The sequence below is a fragment of the Thalia democratica genome, chromosome 2 (assembly GCF_965202585.1).
Source record: "Thalia democratica chromosome 2, ktThaDemo2.hap1.1, whole genome shotgun sequence".
NCBI classification, from domain to species: Eukaryota; Metazoa; Chordata; class Thaliacea; order Salpida; family Salpidae; genus Thalia; species Thalia democratica.
The window spans coordinates 24,519,903-24,540,584 of record NC_139166.1 but is presented as its reverse complement, the minus strand read 5'-3'; the positions used below and the strand labels follow the sequence as shown (position 1 = coordinate 24,540,584).

The 20,682-nt window shown below is 28.3% G+C and overlaps 1 protein-coding gene across 1 annotated transcript in view; it reads right to left on the bottom strand.

Annotated features, from left to right (window-relative positions):
- Positions 1–345: 345 nt before the first annotated feature.
- Positions 346–20,682, bottom strand: part of LOC145829896 (SWI/SNF-related matrix-associated actin-dependent regulator of chromatin subfamily A member 2-like) — a 37,134-nt gene continuing 16,797 nt past the window's right edge. The window contains exons 21-34 of the mRNA XM_082937770.1: positions 20,329–20,457; positions 20,151–20,264; positions 18,342–18,555; positions 17,133–17,274; positions 16,466–16,608; positions 16,028–16,215; positions 14,276–14,385; positions 13,819–13,936; positions 13,021–13,167; positions 12,513–12,662; positions 5,042–5,253; positions 4,424–4,634; positions 3,274–3,391; positions 346–789 (exon numbers count right to left, since the gene is read on the bottom strand). Coding sequence (XP_082793896.1) covers positions 704–789; positions 3,274–3,391; positions 4,424–4,634; positions 5,042–5,253; positions 12,513–12,662; positions 13,021–13,167; positions 13,819–13,936; positions 14,276–14,385; positions 16,028–16,215; positions 16,466–16,608; positions 17,133–17,274; positions 18,342–18,555; positions 20,151–20,264; positions 20,329–20,457 — 2,082 coding nt within the window. The 3' untranslated portion in view covers positions 346–703. The remainder of the gene's footprint in view (positions 790–3,273; positions 3,392–4,423; positions 4,635–5,041; positions 5,254–12,512; positions 12,663–13,020; positions 13,168–13,818; positions 13,937–14,275; positions 14,386–16,027; positions 16,216–16,465; positions 16,609–17,132; positions 17,275–18,341; positions 18,556–20,150; positions 20,265–20,328; positions 20,458–20,682) is intronic.

Genomic DNA, 20,682 nt, shown 5'->3' with positions numbered 1-20,682 from the left:
TTAAATTTATGTACTCAGTTTGTTTTACATATTGTTAAAAATATTACAAAAGAACCTTAAGACTAAAAATAATTAAATTTTAAATCAATATCTTCTTACACTGTACATTAAAATAAAAATAAAACTGTAAACGGTTTTAGAAGCCTCCTGCAATGCAATAGTGTAAATTAATTTTATTTTTCAAGAAATGAAACCGTGTAATAACTGTTTATTAATTTTGGTTTTTTCAGTAAGAACATATTTTCCTTTATTATCATAAAAATATATTTAAATGCCTAAATTTTACTAAAAACTTTTAAAGACTACTTAGTAGCTATTTTATAATAAGCAATTTAATGTATATATTTATTTTATTATAAACACTAGACGGAATAAATTTAAATGATACAAAATAATAATCATTCTTCAAAAAGAAACCAACTCATTAATTTACAAAACTTTTTACTAATTAAAAAATTCCAAACTAACAAAATTCAGACAAGACAACATTAAATTTAAAGTAAAATATTTTACGAAAAAAAAGTAGAAATACCGATCGAACTTAAAATGACCCTAACAATTAAAAACCATCTGAGAAAAACCATTCAATTTTTTTTTAAATAACTCGTTCAAATTATTTTAGTTGCAAATATTACAAGTTATATACATCTCTATAGATTAGTGACGCCATGAAACAATGCTACCAAAAAAGCTTATCATGACGTCATTCCGTGAGCTCATCGTCGTCAACGATCGGTTTTCTGTTTGCTTTACTGCTTCGGTGGGACTTCTGTCTTACACTGGTCGATGCTGAAATAATAAGACATTTAAAAATTTTCAACGATTGCTGTCTTTATTTCAATTTAAACAAGCTGATTTTTATATTGTTTTACTGTTGTGAAGGAAAGAATAACAATTTAAACATCTATTTAAAAAATATTCTTTTATAAAAACTGTTTATGTTGTCTTTATCACGGACTTTTAAAAATAATAATGCTTTCAGGGTTGTCAAATGTTTTTGGCAAATTTTGTCCAGGTTTTCAAAATTTCCTCCCGGTTTTTAAAAGTACATATTTTTGGGTTTATTTTTAGTTTAAAGTTTAGTTTAAGGTAAAACACTGTGATAAATTGTATATAAACATTGAAAAGATACTGTAAAGCTACTTTAAATGTGTTTTTTTAATTAAAAAAAATTGATGATGACAATTTTTTTTATCTTTATGGTAGATTTTTGTGTCAAATCAAAATTTTTCTACTTAAGGTGTAAAAATTGTTTTTAATTCCTGCTTTTTTAGTAATTTTTGTTCAAAACTCGAGGTACGTTTTTTCAAAATTTCTCTAAATCCAAGTTTTTTAGCCTAACTTGTCAAATTCCAGGTTTTTTGGCAACCCTGTACTTTCTACTTTCAGCTAAAAACTGTTTAAGAAAATATTTGGCTCTAAGTAAATAGTGACCTGAAGAAAAGACTATTTAGGTACTGTATCATATGCTTCATTAACTTCAATATTAAAGTATCATTTCGGTACTAAATTCTGTGTATTATTTATGTATTAAACTTCTTTTTTTCTCTCTACATAATTTAGTTACTTGTAGAAAATTTATGACTGCTTATTTATAAAAGACAATATTCAATATATAATCCAGTATTTATTTTAATAACTTAACTTTATTAAACCTTTAGTTTGTAAACTTTCATTAAGAGTAAAATAAAACTTCCTAACTTTTAAATAACAAACTTTAAAAAACTAACTTTGCTTTCAAAATAGACTTTTTAAAAATTCAACAAGACAAAACGTACATACTTCTAATAACTACTACAAGACTAAGTTATATAAATTTAAACAAAAATAATTATTACATGTACTATTAAACTTTAACGTAAATAATCTGTAAATAAAATAAAACCTCACACTGTCTTAAAAATAATTAAATATAAATCTTAACAAACAGTATATCAGCTTCTTTTTTTATTTCCAATAAATTTAAATCTTTATCTGGTTGAGTATTTGTACTTAAAACTTCATTTTCTTCTTTAATTTGTTTTTGTGAATCTTTAGTCTTTTTTGCCATTCTCAATATTTTAGCTTGAAGAGCTGCAATTCATTAAAGTTTATTGATACACTGTAAATTGAACATCTATATAAATATTATTACTTAAAATTAACAAACCCCAAATGATTTCATAAAACTTTAAATAGAAATTTTAAGAGCTAACTAATAAGAACACCTTACATCTCAAAACAGATCTAAGCGAAGCAACATATATACTAAAAAACAACTTTTTTTAAATGTCTTGAACAATCTTTACCAGTAAGCTTTCTAAGCTGCTGAATCTAAATAAGTTATTTTATAAAATTATTGACAATTATTGACATTGAATAAGAATTAAGAAAACGATCTAATGAATAAAAAACATGCAACTGACAAATTAATTAGCTTATAATGATGAAATTTTATTTACCTCTACGGTTAATATTACCTTGCCTTGAAAACTATAATATTTAGCTAAGTGTAAACAAAAATTATAATTTGCACTAAATACGCTACAACTATTACTCCATAAAATGCACGGTTGCCACAGACCGTGCTAAAAAAAATTTCCTGACTTTTATAAATCAAATTCTTAATTAAAACCGGTTCAAAAATACAAAACCGAAGGCTTAAAAACAAATAAAGATAACCAAAGTTTTAACTTATTCCGAAAATTCAGTTAGACCCTAAAAGAAAGATGAATTGCAAAATATTTTTTCAAAAAATAACATTAGTAAAATGCAGTTTTTAGTGATGATAAACTTTCTTTTTAAGAGCATGTTTACATTCAATTTTCCTGATTTCTTTTTGAAAACACTTATTTTTTTCTGACTTTGTGGCAACCTCGAAAATGTAATTGAAACAAATTATAAAATAGTTGGACTCTTGTATTAACTTTTAGTAATTTGATTTTTTTTAAACCCTAAAAATGAGTGAAGCGTATTTTAAACAAATCTTAAGTGTTTTAGACTTTGTATATAGATATAAACATAGTTTTCAAATTGAACAAAAAATACTTCAAATTATCATCAATCTAATTATTTTTACAGCTTAAAAATTTTATGTAACACAAATGCATTCACCTTTTAGAACTATTTAAAGCAAAGTTTACAAATGACCATTTATAGGCTGAAAATCAAAAGAAGAGCAAATTAAAAACAGTTGTATTGAAAATTATTTAAACATTACAATAGCTTTTTTTTTGCTAAAAAACGTCGCGGCCCACCCCTGTTCTACAGCAGTTGTGACGTAACAATACTAACGCTCGTCATCGGAGTCTTCCTCCGTGTTGGAGTCGCTTCCCGCTTCCTTCTGCTTCTTCTCGAGCCTTTGCCTCTCCGAACTGAACAGAGACTGCAGTTTGATCGAATCCTCGAAAATCTGAAAAAAGTTAGGAGCTTGAAAAAAAAAGAAAAGCATAATAGCAATGATTTATTGGCTAACATGACTTTCAAAAAATAAAGTTCAATTGCAAAAGAGGGTAGAAGCTAAACAACAAACAAACTATAAAATTTATAAACGTGATTAGTGTTGAGAATGTTTGGCTAAATTCCAGGTTATAGTTCTAAGTAATATCAAAACTAAGTCATACAAATAAAAAATACATATTTTTGATAAACTTGATTTGAAATGCTTTACACAAGAAAAAGTGTCTAAAATTCTTATTTTAAAAAATGTGAATTAATTTATTCAACTGTATATGGTAAAAATAGATCAACAATTTAAAAATTAAGCAGAATTGCTAATGACATGCTGGGTATTTCTAAAAAGAAAAAACTAAATAAAACCTAGCATTAAAAATATTTTTTACATATTTTCACACTTAATCTTAACAGTAACACATTCTCAACCAGGCAGAATATTGGAAAAGTAGAAGGACAAATTAAAAACTTACCAGGGTACACGGCTATTCAAACTCGGACACTTCAAATATTTTAAAAATATTCAAAGGACCAAAATATAAAACTAATGTATATTTGAAAAAAAAAAAATTTCGGTCTTATTACTATCTACAGGCAATTTTTCTTTTTTGCAACTTAAAAAAAGTAGTTGTTAATAAATTTTGAAAAGTTAAAGAAAAATATTTTAAAATCTTAAAAAAAGCTTTGTAGATACTAATAAGACCTACATACGTGATTTAGAAAATATATATATTACTTTTTTAAATATGGTCTCTAAATACATAGTTTTAAGAATTTGAATTGTCATGTAACCAACTTACAAATATAATTCCAAAAGCAACTATACCGCCTTCTACATTACATTTTTGCCTGCTATTAAACAACAATCTCATTTAAGCAAAGAATCCTAATAAATCAAAAATTTCGTTTAGTTACAAAAACATCAAAATTAAAAATATAAGAAATTGCAAATAACAATATCATATAAAAAACACAGCACAAATTTACTGACCAGGCTGCCTTCCACGTTGTAGTTCTGCGTGTTCTTGCACAGCAGGTTGAAGTCCCTCTCCAGGTCGTTCAAGCTCCGGTACCGGTGGTTCTTCACCCGCTCGCGCATCTTCTTCATGTCGACCGGGTGCTTGATCACCTCGTAGTAGTCCGGCAGCTCCTTGCGAGGAGGCAGCTGCACGAACGGGTCGCTCAGCCGACGCCCGCTTTCTCTGTTTTGGGGAAATATTTTTGCAGTAACTTTCATTTGTTATCGTAACTTTCAGGTAGGTTTGATTTATCTAGCCTAAATACATAATTTTTTAACCCACGACCGGTCTTGTCCTCATCATCAATAAAGTTTAGACGTTTCGCCCCATCAGCAATAAACAGTCTTTGGTTGCCTCGGATGCTGTTGTTGTTGGTCTTGTGGTGAAGGTAATTGTTTTTTTTTGATGGCGCGAAACATCTCAGCTTTGTTGATGATGGCCAAATAAATGCTGGCTAATATTTTTATAAAATAAATGTATCATATAAGATGAATTGTTTCAATAAAACTTAATGCGTATAAATAGTGTACTTAACAATGCAGTTAAATATCTTAAAACTAAGTTATACAATATAAATGTTTTAAACAAACTTGTCGGTGTGTTTTATGATGCAGTCCAAGATGTCGTTCATCAGCTTTGTCAGCTTGGGGTGGTTGGGCCGCGGTTTCTCCACCGGGGGTCGCCCCCTTCTCTTCTTTCCTTCTCCCGGGTAATCCCCGTCCTGCTGCGCGTTTCTCTTTCTCTTCTTCTGCTGCCGCATCTTCTCCTCCAGCTCGTCCGGATCGATGCCGTCGTCCACCGCCTGTGACGTCATAATACGCGGGTGAGTTCGATTAACATTTACTTGGATTACTTTACAGATTAATTGGCAGTAAAAACCGAACCAGCTTAAAAAAACTTAAAAAGAATAAAATGTTCATTAATTTAACAGTATTTTAAATTCTCGGCAAATTCTACTGAATTCTGCTGTATCGGATAAGATTTTCACGAACGTTCATGCTTGCAGGTTGATTCGAAAGATTAAGTTTAGAGAGTTAAGAATTAGGGGTTGTGATTACAAAGATACTGAAGTTTTATTATCAGTTATAATTTCGTGATTTAAAAGTAATGTTTAATGTTTGAAACCAAGTAATAAACTATTAAGATAAAACTAAAGTATTTGGATTCAGAGGTTAGTGTTAGCTAAAGTGACATATTTTACTCTTTTGAGTTACAACAATTAAAGTTAATATTCAAAAAAGTAACTTATATCTCAAACTTATGTAAACTAAAGTTTAGTATTTAAAAAAAATACTTTGATTATTTTATAAAATGGTTTTGACATTATGCAACTAAATAGATAAAATTTCGTTGTTCAAATTCATATCTAATTTATTTAAAAACCTTTTATAAATGATAAAATAATACGTGAAATGTAAATAATAATTTCAGTTTTAAGTTTAAAAAATATATAGGCATCGGATTCATTTTAAAGGGCTTTACAAAGTAGTAAAGATTACTTTGTAGTTTATAAATAAATCAAACATTAACTAAATCATTATTAGTATTTAAAATAACAAAACATCAATCCAACTAAAAACTAAAACTTCAACCGTAGTTCTAACTTGCGAAAAAATGAGTAAATTAATTATTATTTTTCTTTGCTAACTTCTTAGTTTAAGAGGCTAATTAGTAGTTGTAAACTTCAACTTAAAAAATCGTATTAAAGTTTATTATTTTTTACCAATAAAAATGAAACTATACAGTCTAAAAATAATTGAAGAGGAAATAATTACAACAAAGTAGTGTTTAGTTTTGTTATTAAATGGTCAATAATAGTAAAATACAACAAAAATATCAAGAAAATTTTAGATATTAAATCATTGTAAATAGTTACACAATTTTTTAAAACAGTGGATTAAAAAAGTATCCGCTAGTTAACAGTAGATATACAAAGTTGATTCCATTAGCGCGCAAGTTTTCAAATGATAATTTATAAAAATGATGCATTTATACAAATGGAAAAAGTTTATTTAAAAAGTTTCAAAAAATAGAAATTGAAAAACAGAAATTGATGAAAAGATAACAAATTTGACTACTAAATACATTTAACTTCTATTAGTAATTTCACTACTTTAGTAAAAAGAATTTAAGTACTTTTGTGCCTTAAAAGTAAGAACTTCATTGTATTTTTAGCTTCTTACTGTGTTAAGTTTAAATACTTTATCAAGACTTTTTACCAACATTTAAATAAGTCTGTTATACATTTCCATTTATAAATTTAAAGAAAACTTTGCTTAAAATATTAAATTCTATTACATTAAAACCGAGATATGATACAAAAATATTTAAATTTCAAAGCAGACTTCAAACATAATTACGTCACAATAAGATCCGAGCCAAAAACTTGCAAAAAATAAATCAAAATGAATTACTAACGTTTGAGATCAACTTTTCTATAAGTATGCTGGAAATAAAATCAAATACAGACTTTATTTTCTATGTTCTGACTATGATTTACTTGTACTTAATTAACGACTACTACAGGGGTCGGAGCTACGAAGGATCTTACGGTGACCAATGTACAAACGAAACTGTTGTCGATAAAAACGTTTGCCTCCCTGAAAACTATAAAGCAGAAATAATCAAAAGGCGCTTGATATCGAAATATCGTAATAAAGTTTTTAAAGTACTTTTCGGCGAATCCGTGGAGTACACGGAAATATTGGTTTATTTTACTATTTATCTCATGGTTAACAAACTAGTTTTTGAGCCTATTATAGACTATATAAAAAACTTTATTGGAAGCATTGTAAAAGGAAAAGAAAAAAAAGAAAATGTTACTGAAAATGAAAAACGTGGGTTTAATTTATTCATATTGAATCATTTACTTATTTGACTACATTACAAAGTTAAGAACTAAAACAAAACTTTTAGAATAAGTTGATTGCGTTTTTAGTACATTTCAATTCAAAATTTTCAATAACTAATATATTTATGAAACATTTCCATAATTGCTTGTTTTAAAATATCATTCCATGCTGGCTTTTAAAAATTAGATACACCTTATATGAATAAACATAATTCTTATAATTAGCTTCAAAATAATTATTTTTATTTAAAACAAAATAGTTTTTTAAGCAGTTTATCTATCAAAAACTAATTAATAATCTAACTTATTACAAAATTACTTCAGCATTGCTATTGAAGCTGTTTTATTTATTACAATCAAAATACATTGTTTTTAAATTTATTACTATTGCTTGAAATACTTAAAAATCCGTCGTCAGCAAGCAAGTTAAACTTTAAACAAGTTGAATTAATTTTAACAGAACAAATCGAAAAGGAGATTTTGCAAATAAAAGAAGAAAATAAGAAAAAGGGAAAATACATGCAGCTTAAACGACACAAAACGCAAGAGAAAATTGAAAATGAAAAAATTCACGAGATTTACAAAATGTTTAAGAAAAACGAAGATTTTATTGAAAATGTTCATTACTGTAAAAACTTTATGTTTGATCTAATTACAAATAACTTTGATTTGGAGGCAGAACTTGAAAGAATAAAGATGAACAAATAAACTTTAATAATTGAACTAAAAATATTTTGTCTTAATCAATTTGTATGCGTAACCGAACTTATCAATTCATTCAATACTACTTTACATTTTTTATTTTGTTTAAATCATTATTGCTTAAAAAGGTTTCTACTTGAAAATTATTAGGCTTGGCATAAATAGATCAAACAAAAAACTTAATTAATTATGTTAAGTATTTTAAGCATATTTTAAAAACTCAAACTTTTATAGTGTTAAATGATAAAATTGTTAATTCTACTCATTCAAATAAGCTTTTTATCTGAAATTAAATAAATATATCTTTCTTTGTTGAGTTTATTCACAAACTAGTTAAAAGAATGATAAAGTCTGTAATATAAAACATAACTAAAACTAGGTAAATACTTCTACATCTCCCCCCAGATTTTATCTACTAAGGAGATAAAACGATAAATTGACCTAGTGAAACAAAAAATTTTCTAAAACAATTTGTTACAACTTAAAAACATTTTTCAGGTCTAAAATTCAACGAAATCAAACTCAGAAAGACAAAAATCATTTCAAAATTTACAATTAACTTAGTTCACTAGTAAATGATTTGTTAAAACAAACTACAACTCAAATAAACAAACTTTAACAAAAAATTTGAAGCTTAATCTTTACTTTTCTTCACTCAGTTGCTGAATACAAGCATTCAAAAACTTAATTGCTTCACCGATTTGAACTTTTCAGCTTTTAAGAACGAAACCACACGTCATTCATCTAACCATCTTGAAACTTCACTTAATTTGCTGATAAACATGTTTATCATATTTTCGACTTTAAACAAGTAGAAGGTGCATTACTGATAGCATTAAACACTGACGAGATACTGCTACACTTAATTTCCAAATACTCGATACCAATCAATAGTTCGAATTTTTGAAAGTCAATCTCTACGTCCTCATCTAAGATCAATTTGAATAGATGGCTGTTAGACTAGTCTGCTGCAAAGTCAACTACAAACTTTAGGTAGTGACCATTGAACTGAAACTCATTCATTAGACTATAAAACATTAAATTACAGTGAACATTCCAACTTTACAATAAATGAATATTAGAATCATCGGTGTCACGAAACTTTTGAAAAGCATCGTAAAGTCTTACAAGGAAACGCTGCAAATGATCCAATAATTTCACACACTTATCCCGGACACATTGTTGTTCGCAGTAAACTTTGGCGGTCTGTTTGCTTTTCTGTAGAAAATATAAGTCAAGAAATTATAGATTAAAGCAAATCCGAGCAATTCCAGTTCAACATCAATTTTGAAGAAAACCATTAGTACAGAGGGAAATTACACAATGCTTATTCAAATAGAATCTTTCTTCTATAAAAACACAGAACATCAAAACTTTTCTTGAAATCTTTTTCTCAACCTAACAAAAAAGACAAACTTTTACAGTGGTATGTTTGCTTTTCGCAGATAAGGGATATTACTTAGAGATTTGCAAACACTAACAGGAGGGGTAATCTTCTTAGAAACTCAGATTTTGAACAGTTAAGCGACCTGATCCATCAACCTTGACTACACATTGATGGCAGTCCTTCACTTCCACCACCACTCCACTTTTCTCCCACTTGCTAGGAAACTTAGCTGTTTGATTTAGTATCACGACATGATCACCGCAATTCAGTGGTGGCAACGGTTTTGTGTTCTCACTTATATTTTCCAGAGACTTAACAAAACAAGTACTGATAGATTCTTCCTTTTTATTCCAAACGTCACGCCACATTTTTGATATCTGCGGGTTTTTGTAAGTCATAACACTTTTTCTGACGTGAGGTAATGACTTCTTTAAATTTCGTCGCGATCCAGTGTGTAAAAGTACATTTTTCTGTCCCTGTACCTCCTTTTTCTTCTTTGCGTTTTTCCGCTCGAACATATTTTTTCTACGCCCTCGACTACAAAAGCCATCAAAGTTTTGTGTACACAATCCACCAACTAGAAGTGAATTTGACTCATCAGCATAATTTTGATGACTTTGATAAGCTTTTTTACGGGACTTTATCCAGCATTGTTTACAGGCAAAACACTCAATGTACCTCAAATTTTTACTGCTCCAAACAAATTTATCAGTTGATTTATTACATATGCCACAAGTTATTTTACCACTTGGTTTTTGTGTGGTTTTCTTTGAGGATTCGTATGAGAAAACTGATGCTGTAACAGCGGGTTTTGACATTGCATCACGTGCCATCTCTTTTCCTTCAATAAAACCGATTGTCTCATTGACATTTTTCTCATCTAGATTTTCCCATCCTAGCACCTCTTTACGGATATTCTCATCGGCTAAACCTGTTACCATGACATCTTTTAGAATTATGTCTGTAAAATCTATCATTTGATTACAGCCATCCTTTGGGCATTTACATGTGTACGAGCATGTACTAGCTTTTCCCTTTAAACGGGCAGCAAATGATCTAGTGTTTTCAGTCAAATCCTGTCTTGCACTAAGAAAGTCTGATCGTCGTACAACAACTGAAACAGGAATAAATGCAAGCTGCTTGATCAACCTTAAAAGCTCTTGCTCATTTAAATTTACTACATCTTTATGTCCTTTCAGAATAGCATCGCCTAAATCTTCCTCACAGCACTGGTACAGTTGACGGCGTTTTTCTACATCTGTCATCTGCATGCTATCTTTAAACATAGTCCACTTTTGTACAAATATGTTCCAACCCTCTTCACTGCAGTCTGTCCCTATTCGAGGACGGTCCATCTTTGGAAGCTTTGGTTTTGAAGAATTTGCATTAATGTGTACATTGTTGTGAATGATAAGCAAAGAAGCAATTACAGAAGCATCGACGTCTGGTGTTTCATATGTGCAACTCTCAAGAGGGCATTTAATCACAGGCATTATTGATTCAATTCAGCTTGACTTTATCATAAATAAATATATCTTTCTTTGTTGAGTTTATTCACAAACTAGTTAAAAGAATGATAAAGTCTGTAATATAAAACATAACTAAAACTAGGTAAATACTTCTACAGAAATGATCGGGTACTTGACTATTCAAACTCTGAGAATCAAATTCTTCAAAATTGCTACAACTCAAAAAATAATTTATATTTGAAAAAATAAATTAAAGCTGTTGTAGGTTTTAACAATCCCTACAAGCACTTTTTTTAATTTTTAGATACTTTTTGAGATATGGCTAAAGTATTTTTTAATTATATTAATTTTAAAAACTATGTTAAAAAAAAAAAATCATAATCTTATTAATTAATCCTATAAGGGCTTTCTTTTAATATAATGTATACAAGTTTTTGAATCATTAAAAAAATTTGAATTGTCATGTAAACGAACTGTTCATTCTGTTTGAACTACTTCAAACCTTTTGCTTAAATATAGTATTAATTTCAAATACTAAAAACATTTATTGAAAAATTCAGACAGCTACCAAATTTCACCGCAAACGAGTTTTCAAAGTGTGGTCTTATTCTAAATTTTTCAAAATATACAATCAGAAGAATTAAGCGTTGTAAATGAAAGCCTTTCGAGAACAAAATATTACTTATAAATAATCTAAAATTGTTTAATAAACTACTAAATTCTATAAGCAATTAAAATATTCAAAAAATGCTTATTTAACATTTTTTTACAAAATAAAATCGGGCGTTTAGTATTTATAAATTAACACCAGTTTAAAACAGATTGCTTATAATTTCAATACTATAGTAGATTACCATAAAGATAACTTAAATACTTTGTAGTGGACGTTACATACTTACTGTAAACTTACTTTTAAAAATTTATCAATCTATAAAAAATATTTTTTCTTTCTAAAAATAATTCACAATTATTAATTTAATTTTACTTATGAAACATTTTTACATTTTTGAAAAAAAACAAAGATTGGGTCTAAAATTCTAATACATGATAATACAATATTAGCGTTAAAATCGAATATTTTTTATGTAACTTCCAATTTGAGTTAAGTTAGTCTATACTAATTTTAAAACCTCTGGATTAAATTTTATATCTGAACAAAACAATCTTTTTGAAAGTCAGTAACAAAAACTTCATATTTCTTTCATACTTTTTTTCATTATATGTTTTGATTTTTCAAAAACTAATAAAAAAATCTCAACTTCTGGAGGAGAATTTAATAAATACTTTTTTCATGTAATAAGTACAAAATATCTATTTTATACATGAAAAGTCTTAAAAAGTTCAAATATTAAATAGTTTAGTTATTTAAATTAACTTAAACAAAGACTACTTTTTTACCAACCCTGATATATTCGCTTCAGTAAACAATATACTGTGGCAAACTTTATACTAATAAATAGTTACATAAAATTACTTTATAAATAGTAATCAATATTTATTAAAAATAGACAATTTCTCACCACAATTTACTTTAACACTTATTAGCTATTTTATTTGTTACTTTATATTTTATAAACAGACCTTATTGTTTTAACAAAAGCTTCAGAAACACAAACACAACTTATCATATTATAAGCATTACATCTACCAACCCTGAGCCATTCTTTTTCGGTGAGCGACTCGCTGTAATCTACTTCTTTCCTCTGTCTGCTTCCCCTGCCGAACAACTTCTCGGCGGATTCCTCGTTGGAAAGTTTCGCGACGTCTTCGGCAGACGCGACCAGCCAGGCTGGCAGTTCGCTCTGTGAAAGTTCATGATTGTGTAACAAAAAAAAACCTTTCAATGAGCAAAGGATACACTTAATAAATCACTACAGAAAGCTCATACATATACATTTCAACTTGATAACATTTTATATGGCATGCAATGTTTCCTATGCAATATAAAGAGCTTTTAATATCTTAATAAACAGCTAATTTATTAGCCAACAATATTGGTCTATATACAATTTTACAAAATAATCAATTACGTTTTTAAGAATTAATCTTTTTTATTTACAACAACTTATTAGCTAAATAACACAGTGACAATAGTACACTGATCCATTAGTAAAGAAAAGTTACCGCCTTTTGTCAACATTCAATAACAAAAATAGTTACCTCCTCCATCAACCTCGGTTTTCTGTTCGGATTCTGGCTTTCCTTCCTCCTTCTGTCGAGGTCCATCTGCTGGAACAGTTGGAATTCCTCTTCGCTCCTCGCAATCATCTGGTTCAAAGTCTCGTCGTCGTGTATCTCGTCCTCGTCCTAAAGTGACGTCACAATACAAATGTTTAGTGCTTTGCCTACTTAACTTAAAATGTGTGTTTGCAAACATTGAAATTAAGTTAATCGAACTCGATTATTATCAGTAATTTATAATGTTGTAATACATGTGGGTGTAGAAAGAATGTTATGCTGGATCTTTGTTTGGGTAAGTAGTAATCCCCATACGTTATAATAAGTGATGTGATTTAATAAAATTATCAGTGATGTTTTAAGAACTTGAAACCAACACAAAAAAAATTACAAATGTTAATCAACAGTAATTTTAAAGTAATTAATTTTACAGATTTTAGCTGTCATTGACAATGTGAGCTTTGTTGATCAAAAAGTGTTGATCAACAATAATATGATTTACTCTACAATCTACATGGCCATATTATATGTTTATTAGAATACCCACCGATAGAGCTTAGACGTCAAAATCACCAATAAAGAAGAAAAATATAATTTAAGACAAAAGCAAACGAATTATTGAAATTTCTAAGTTTGTAAAAGTTTCAGCTGTTGTATACTTTAGTAAGATTCTGTTGAATTTAATTTGTACACAAACATTTATACAATTTATCACATTAAAACTAAACTTAAATAAAAGTTTCAAAAGCACCAACAAAACACGTTTGCTAATAAACTCACATTATCCCCGTCTCCCCTCTGAACGAGTTCAGACAGGAAATTTCTTCTCTGCGTCGGAGTCGACTTCTGATCAAACATTCCCGCCTGGATGACTTTCTTGTCCACATTTAACTTGTATCTGCAAAATGATAGTTTGTTAAATAGTTTTATATAAATATTTTCCTTCCTGAATCAATTTCTATCCACAATAATTTTGAACCAAAAAAAACTACTTTAAGTGATTATTAATACTCATCATAATAAAAAAGCTTATTTTTAATATTCCCTTTTAAACTATAAAAATTATTGATTCTCAGCTAATTTTATTTTGATGAGTTGTAGGATAAAATTAATTAATTAAACTATTTATGCTACTAACCATTATTTTAAATGGTATACACATACATCTAACTTGCATCAATAATCATTTCTTAAATTTTTTTTTTAAACAAATGTATAATTTTATAACTATAATGACCTGGCAGCAGCAAGGATTTTCTCTTCTACTGAGTTTACGGTCATCAACCTCAAAACTCTCACTTCGTTTGTTTGACCGATCCTGTGAGCTCTGTCTTGCGCTTGTATATCCTGTGTAAATAACTTGATTGTAAAAAAAAAATATATAAAAAAAAAGTTTTATGGGTTGAAATGATTTAATGTTTAACTTTTTTAATTCATCTTTCTGCTGTGCATTTTTATATTCTAAAAAATAAAGTTACATGTAAGGTGAACCATTTTCTTCATTAATCTTTTATTAACTCTAAACTAAACAAAGGTATTAAAGAAACATATACTTTCAAAACAAAAAATATTCAATTTTGTAATGCTGTTAGTTAATGTCAAACATATAAACCATATGCAATTGAATTGTATGCATGATATAGCAGAGAAATTTGTAACACGATTGAACATTCTGAACCTACTACTTTGTGGTAGTATTTTCAAATTTTAATTTACCATATTTATTTTATATATATTTGTCTATTGCACTTATGTTAGTTCATGTGTAAAATAACTAAGAAAATATCCTTTCTAAAATTTTTAAGCTCATAACTTGTTTGTAATCTGCTGATACTACTTGGTTAAGATATTGGATTAACAAAGTAAACTTTTTATAGACTAATTTTTTCATGATGAGCAAGTTATTGAAGAAATATTTGTCAGAGTATCAGTTTGACTTTATATCTAAATTTACTTAAAAATAACGTATGTCATAACATGATCAAATTATAGAGCAATTTATTTTTCAAATTTATATCAAAATAGTAGGTTGAACATAGCGTCACTAGAGCTTTAAGAATGTAACGAAATAATTGAACTTAATTTTTACTTTTTGTAGCATTGCAAAAGCTATTTAAATATTATTCTGTAAATTTGAAAACTCCTACTATTTATTAAATCCTGCTAGGGCTAAAACAATAATTCTCAAAAAGTACACCGGTGAAAAGAAAATTTGAGACATTTTAAGCTTAAGTATCTAACATTAAAAAAAAAAAGTCTAATACTAGTTTCAAGAAGATTTTTTTCAATTAAAATGGTTAATGTTTAGATTTTTAGAGTAAGCACTTGAAAAAGAAAACAAAAAAATATTTCTTACCACAACTTCTTTAATGACAATTTTATGGTTTAAACTTACAAAATGCTATTAAACTATTATTTGAGTATTAGTAGCTGCGAGGTGGAAAATTTAGTAGAGAAATAAGTTTGTATACCGCAAAATAATCAAAAATTAACTAATAATTTAGGTACAAATAAATTATATTACACACCTGCCACTTAATTGTTGAGAGTTCATATTTATTAATTTAATTTAAACTCACATAAGTTTAATTAAATTCAAAAAATATAAAGTATCCTATAAATTTCTGTAGAAATAAACTATAATTAAATAAGCTAGAAAAATAGTTAATTTCTTATAACTTTAAAAAAAACTTTTAAATCTAAATGGCTCTCAACAACTAAGAAATATTAGCCATTCTACCATTAGTTTCAATAACTAAGACACTTTTGAAAACTCTAAGCGATGTATATCAAGTACCTCTAAAACTTACCTTAAAAAACTTAAGTTATAACAGTTATAAATTACAGCAAAGTTAAAAAAAAATTAAATTAGTATATGGTTTTCAGTCACTAATTTGTATAATAAAATATTGAAGAAAAAAATGTACAGATAAAATAAACTATGACTTGAAACTTCTGAACAAAAATAATGTACAAAACTTTCAAATACCTGATGCGGATTCCAATCGCTATCGTATATGATGACGGTATCAGCAGATTGCAAGTTCAACCCCAGTCCACCGGCCCTGGTGCTCAGCAGAAATACGAAATACTCGCTGCCTTTCGCGTTGTACTGCTTGAGCATGGCGCCTCTGTCGTCGCACTTCGTACCTCCGTCCAACCGCAAGTACTTGTGACCTGTCGGATGATAAAAGTGTTGTGTGAGTTTTAATTGTCAGATGAGTAAAAAAAAAAGTATTGGTCGGTTTGAAATATGAAGCAAATATGGTTTACTAACTTTGAAGTGAATGGGTTTATTATTTTCTTGTATTGCTAAAGTAATAAGTTGAGTAACATTAATAAAAAAATAACGTTTTAATCTAAACTGGTTGCTAACTAAAAGTTGTTGAACAAATGTTTATATTAAAACAGTTTTTTCCTCACAAACCAGCGTAAGCGAAGTAATCTTCGAGCACTGTCATTAATGCTGTCATCTGGCAAAACATCAGAACTCTGTGTCCCTTTGCTTTCAGCTTGGGCAAGATTCGGTCCAACAACTCGAACTTTCCGCAAGAACGGTACAAATCAGGTCTAAAAATTCACAAAAAAAAGAAATAAATTTACTGGTTTTTATTAATCAATAAGTATTAAAATTAAATTAAACTGTTACCTAAAACTTTTTGTTTGAACATATTTAGGTCAAATATTGTAAAAAAAAAGATTAAAATAATGAATGTGACTTGCTACACAAATAGTAAGTAACTCAGTTTCTAAACTTACCCTTAATTAGACTTCGCAAAGTAACGTACAACAAGTAAAGTTGGTTTAAATTTTTGATATCTTATATAGTTATATATAACAACTACTACAAAATACTAGCAATAAAATTTTTGATACCAGGTGAAATAAATAAATAAAATATTTAAAATTAAAGTTTCTTCAGCTTTTATAATTTACAACTCTCTATAGTACAACTATTTCTTATTAGTTCTCAACAATTCACCTAGTTTAAGTAGAACAAACACATAGAGTCACACCAATTTATTTTCAAAAAAATCAAACACAATCATCACCAACGTTTTCTCAACTCCACTTTATCATATTGACCAACTAACCCGGTGACAATGCCGTTTGAAATCTTGTTGTTTTCGGCGATCGCTTCCTCAATGTGCCTGAACAAGAAGGGGTGGTTGCAAATCTTCCTCAGCTGCATGATCGTGTTCATCAGCGCTTTCGTGCCTCCCTGACCCTGCTTTCCTGTTATGAGTTTCATTTGTGGGGAATTTTAAATATTAGTGTCACTGAAACGGTTGTCCATAACTACCTGATATGATATATTTACCAAATATTGTAGTACATTTCTTGTCTAGTAATATAGTTTTTATAAACTATGTATATTTATTATACGTTTTTTTTAGTCTTTTAATATCAAACAAAAGCAATTAAGTACTTCATAAACATACTAAAGTAGCTTCACTAAATCAGAATACTGTAAGACCTATGTTATACAGATAAAAGTAGATTGTTTTCAAAACAAGAAATATAGCATTTTAAACTAAACTTGAATTTTAATATTTAAAGCTTATAAATAAAGTAATACATTACGAATACAATAAAAACAATTGAGGGCATATGGGGGTCCACCTTTATCTTTACAAGTTGATATTATTTTGTAAAGTTTAACCTGAGCTATCAAACATTTTCAACCACTTAACAAAAGTCAAAGTATCTTAAGAGATATGAGCAATCAAAGTCAGTGACCTCAATAGGTTCCTTATAGAAGGCGCGAACAAAAAAGGCCAAAAAAGATTATTTCATCAAAAATTCACTGTAAGATCATTACTAATATTTCATCGATTCAATTAAGGATTTTTATTTAATTAAAAAAAAAAATAATTTAACCAAAACCACCTTTTTGTTTGTTTTTTATCTAAAATTTTTATTTTTTAATATTTGAAAAATTGCAACATTTAAAGCTTTTAAAACTAATAAAGGAATGTTTTCTAAAAATTTGGGGACTCTAGCTTAAAATATGAAGGAAAACATAGATTTTTAGTGAAATTCTAAATTTCTGATTCGATGAAAAAACTGCAGTCTATACGTTTGTATTGGAAACTTTTTACAAAAACGTATATATCTTAAAAACTAAATAAAATTTTAACTTTCTATAAAAACTGGCTCGTAGTTTATACTTTAAGCTTTTACATAAAAGCCAATATTAGTTCTTGTAAAAATGCTGGATCCCTTTCTATGCCCTTTTTACACTTCACACGTGTTTAAATTTGTTCCATAAACAAACAAAGTATTTTTATAAAAACTCGAACCTTTTTCGCTTCCGTCGGTGAGCACGAGACCGTGTTCCTGCATGTGGGAGTAGAGGAACTTCTGGAGAGCCGACATGTCGCACTGGATCACGTGCTCCACCTTGTCCGGCAGCTGCGACTCCACCTCCTTCTTCAGCCTCCTGAGCAGGAACGGGCGAAGGACTTTGTGCAGGCGACGGATGATCAGGATCGTCTCTTCCTCGTTCAAATCCACCTGTTGGTGGGGTGTCAGAGTTCAAAACTTTGTGGTAGCACATTAAATTGGAAAATTCCAGCACAACTTAAGTTAATTTTTTCAACTTGTTTAGTGTAGGAACGTAACATTGTATATTTTTAGTGGTTAATTTAGCTTAAGTAAAAATAATTTAGACTAAGGACTGTACACCAGCCATTAACAGAAAGTATAAACCAGGGTTCTTGCGCGATTTTTTTTTCATTTAGCCTGACTGAGACCAATTTAGCCTGACTGAGACCAATTTAGCCTGACATTTTTTCAAAGTAAGGAAAATCCCCTTTAGAAGTCATTTTAGGTATTGGGGGTCTTGATTAGTACTATTGTAGTCTTCGACTTCAACCAGCTTTATCCCAAAAATATTTTGAGTTTTAAATATCTCCAAAAAGCAACTAACTTAATTACAACTCAATAAAATAAGACTAATTTGCATTTTCCTAAATTTAGCCTAACAACATTAAAATCATCATATGCTAGTAACTTTAAACTATAGGTTTTAATTAGATTTTACTCAGTTTTTTGTTATACTTTTTTATTTTTATTTTTAACTTCTTTTATTTCAAGTTTAACCTAATGTCTTCTTACTTGTTATCACATAAATTTTTACAGATTTTAAACAACTGAAGATCTCGTTTTTTTTTTTTTTTAACGAGTGAAACATTGTATTGTAATAAAATTTTAAAAATTTATCATTGAACCATTCTTCTTTTTTAATCGAGAACTTTGATTGCAACCTTTACAGCAAAAAGTACGAAATTATAGTATTTTGACTAATACTTAAAATTGATACATAATTATAAATCCTAAACTCTAAATAAATACAGTGATTGTAAATTTCATATCAGATTTAAAAAGCTTACACTTAAATTAAAAAAAAAACCTTTAATATTTTGTTCTTGTAAAGAAAAATGAATTGTACCTAAAATTTGTACTCCCACAAAACTTAGTACTTATATCTTAAAGCTAAGTTTTAGCGTTGTGAATATCTCTAATAACTTTAACAAACAGTAAAATACATGAATAAACTGCTAAAAGTTTTAATCTAAAAAGTATTTAGTATAAAGTCTTTAAATTACAAATTAAAACAGTATAACCAACAACTAAGCTCTGAAAAACATAGCTGATGTAAACAAATTCAAACAAACAGCTAAGTTGTTGAACTAAACTGTAATGTTTAAACTGTATTTTTATTACGAATTTTCATAATTATGACGTGTATAACCTACTTAAACAAAATAAGGAAGATTCTTAAATTTTTTTAGAGATTCAACAAAATGTTTAAAGCATTTATCATTACAAATACTAACTGATTTTGTCTTTAATAAATAAATCTTTATTTAGAATTAATTCACATCTAAATTTAATCTTAAAAAGATTTCTCAATTTTTCTCAATCAAAAATTTTAAGCATTTGAACTGAGAAAAACTGAGATTCTCAAATTTTTAAATAAAAAAACTGATTTAGCCTGATTTCGCCTGACTTAGCCTGACGCGCACGAACCCTGATAAACACATATTTACAAATAATCAATTTAGCATATTTAAAATCCGATATAAATTATTAAATAAAATACAAACTTTTTCTCCAGTCAGTGCGAAAGGAGCATTGAACCACTGTTCGAAAGTTGAGCAAGATTTAAAGATGGTGGGCAGCAAAAAGTTCATCAGAGCCCACAGTTCAGGTAGCTTGTTCTGTTATTGTGTAAAATGTTTAGTGATGCAATAGCAATAATAATAAAACAAGTTAAATTCCTACTTGCAAAGGAGTACCAGTCAACAGCAGTCTGTGGGGACTGATGTAGTGAGCGTTTAACGTTTGTGTCAACTTGTTGTTGTGGTTCTTCATGCGGTGACCTTCGTCCACAATCTGGTACTTCCACGGAATCTGGAATATTTTATGTAATTGAAACTATATATGTTTAAAGTATTGTGGATGTTTAATTTTGTAGAATAATTTTTGAAAATTAGCTAATTAAACTAAAAATTAAATTAAATTCCCGTTCAAATCCTATACAATAAACAGTTTTAAGTCTAATTAAATAACAGTTACTGGTTGTAGTTTTTAGCTTATAAACAGTATGTATTTGAAAAACTTTTGTTTAAGACTTTT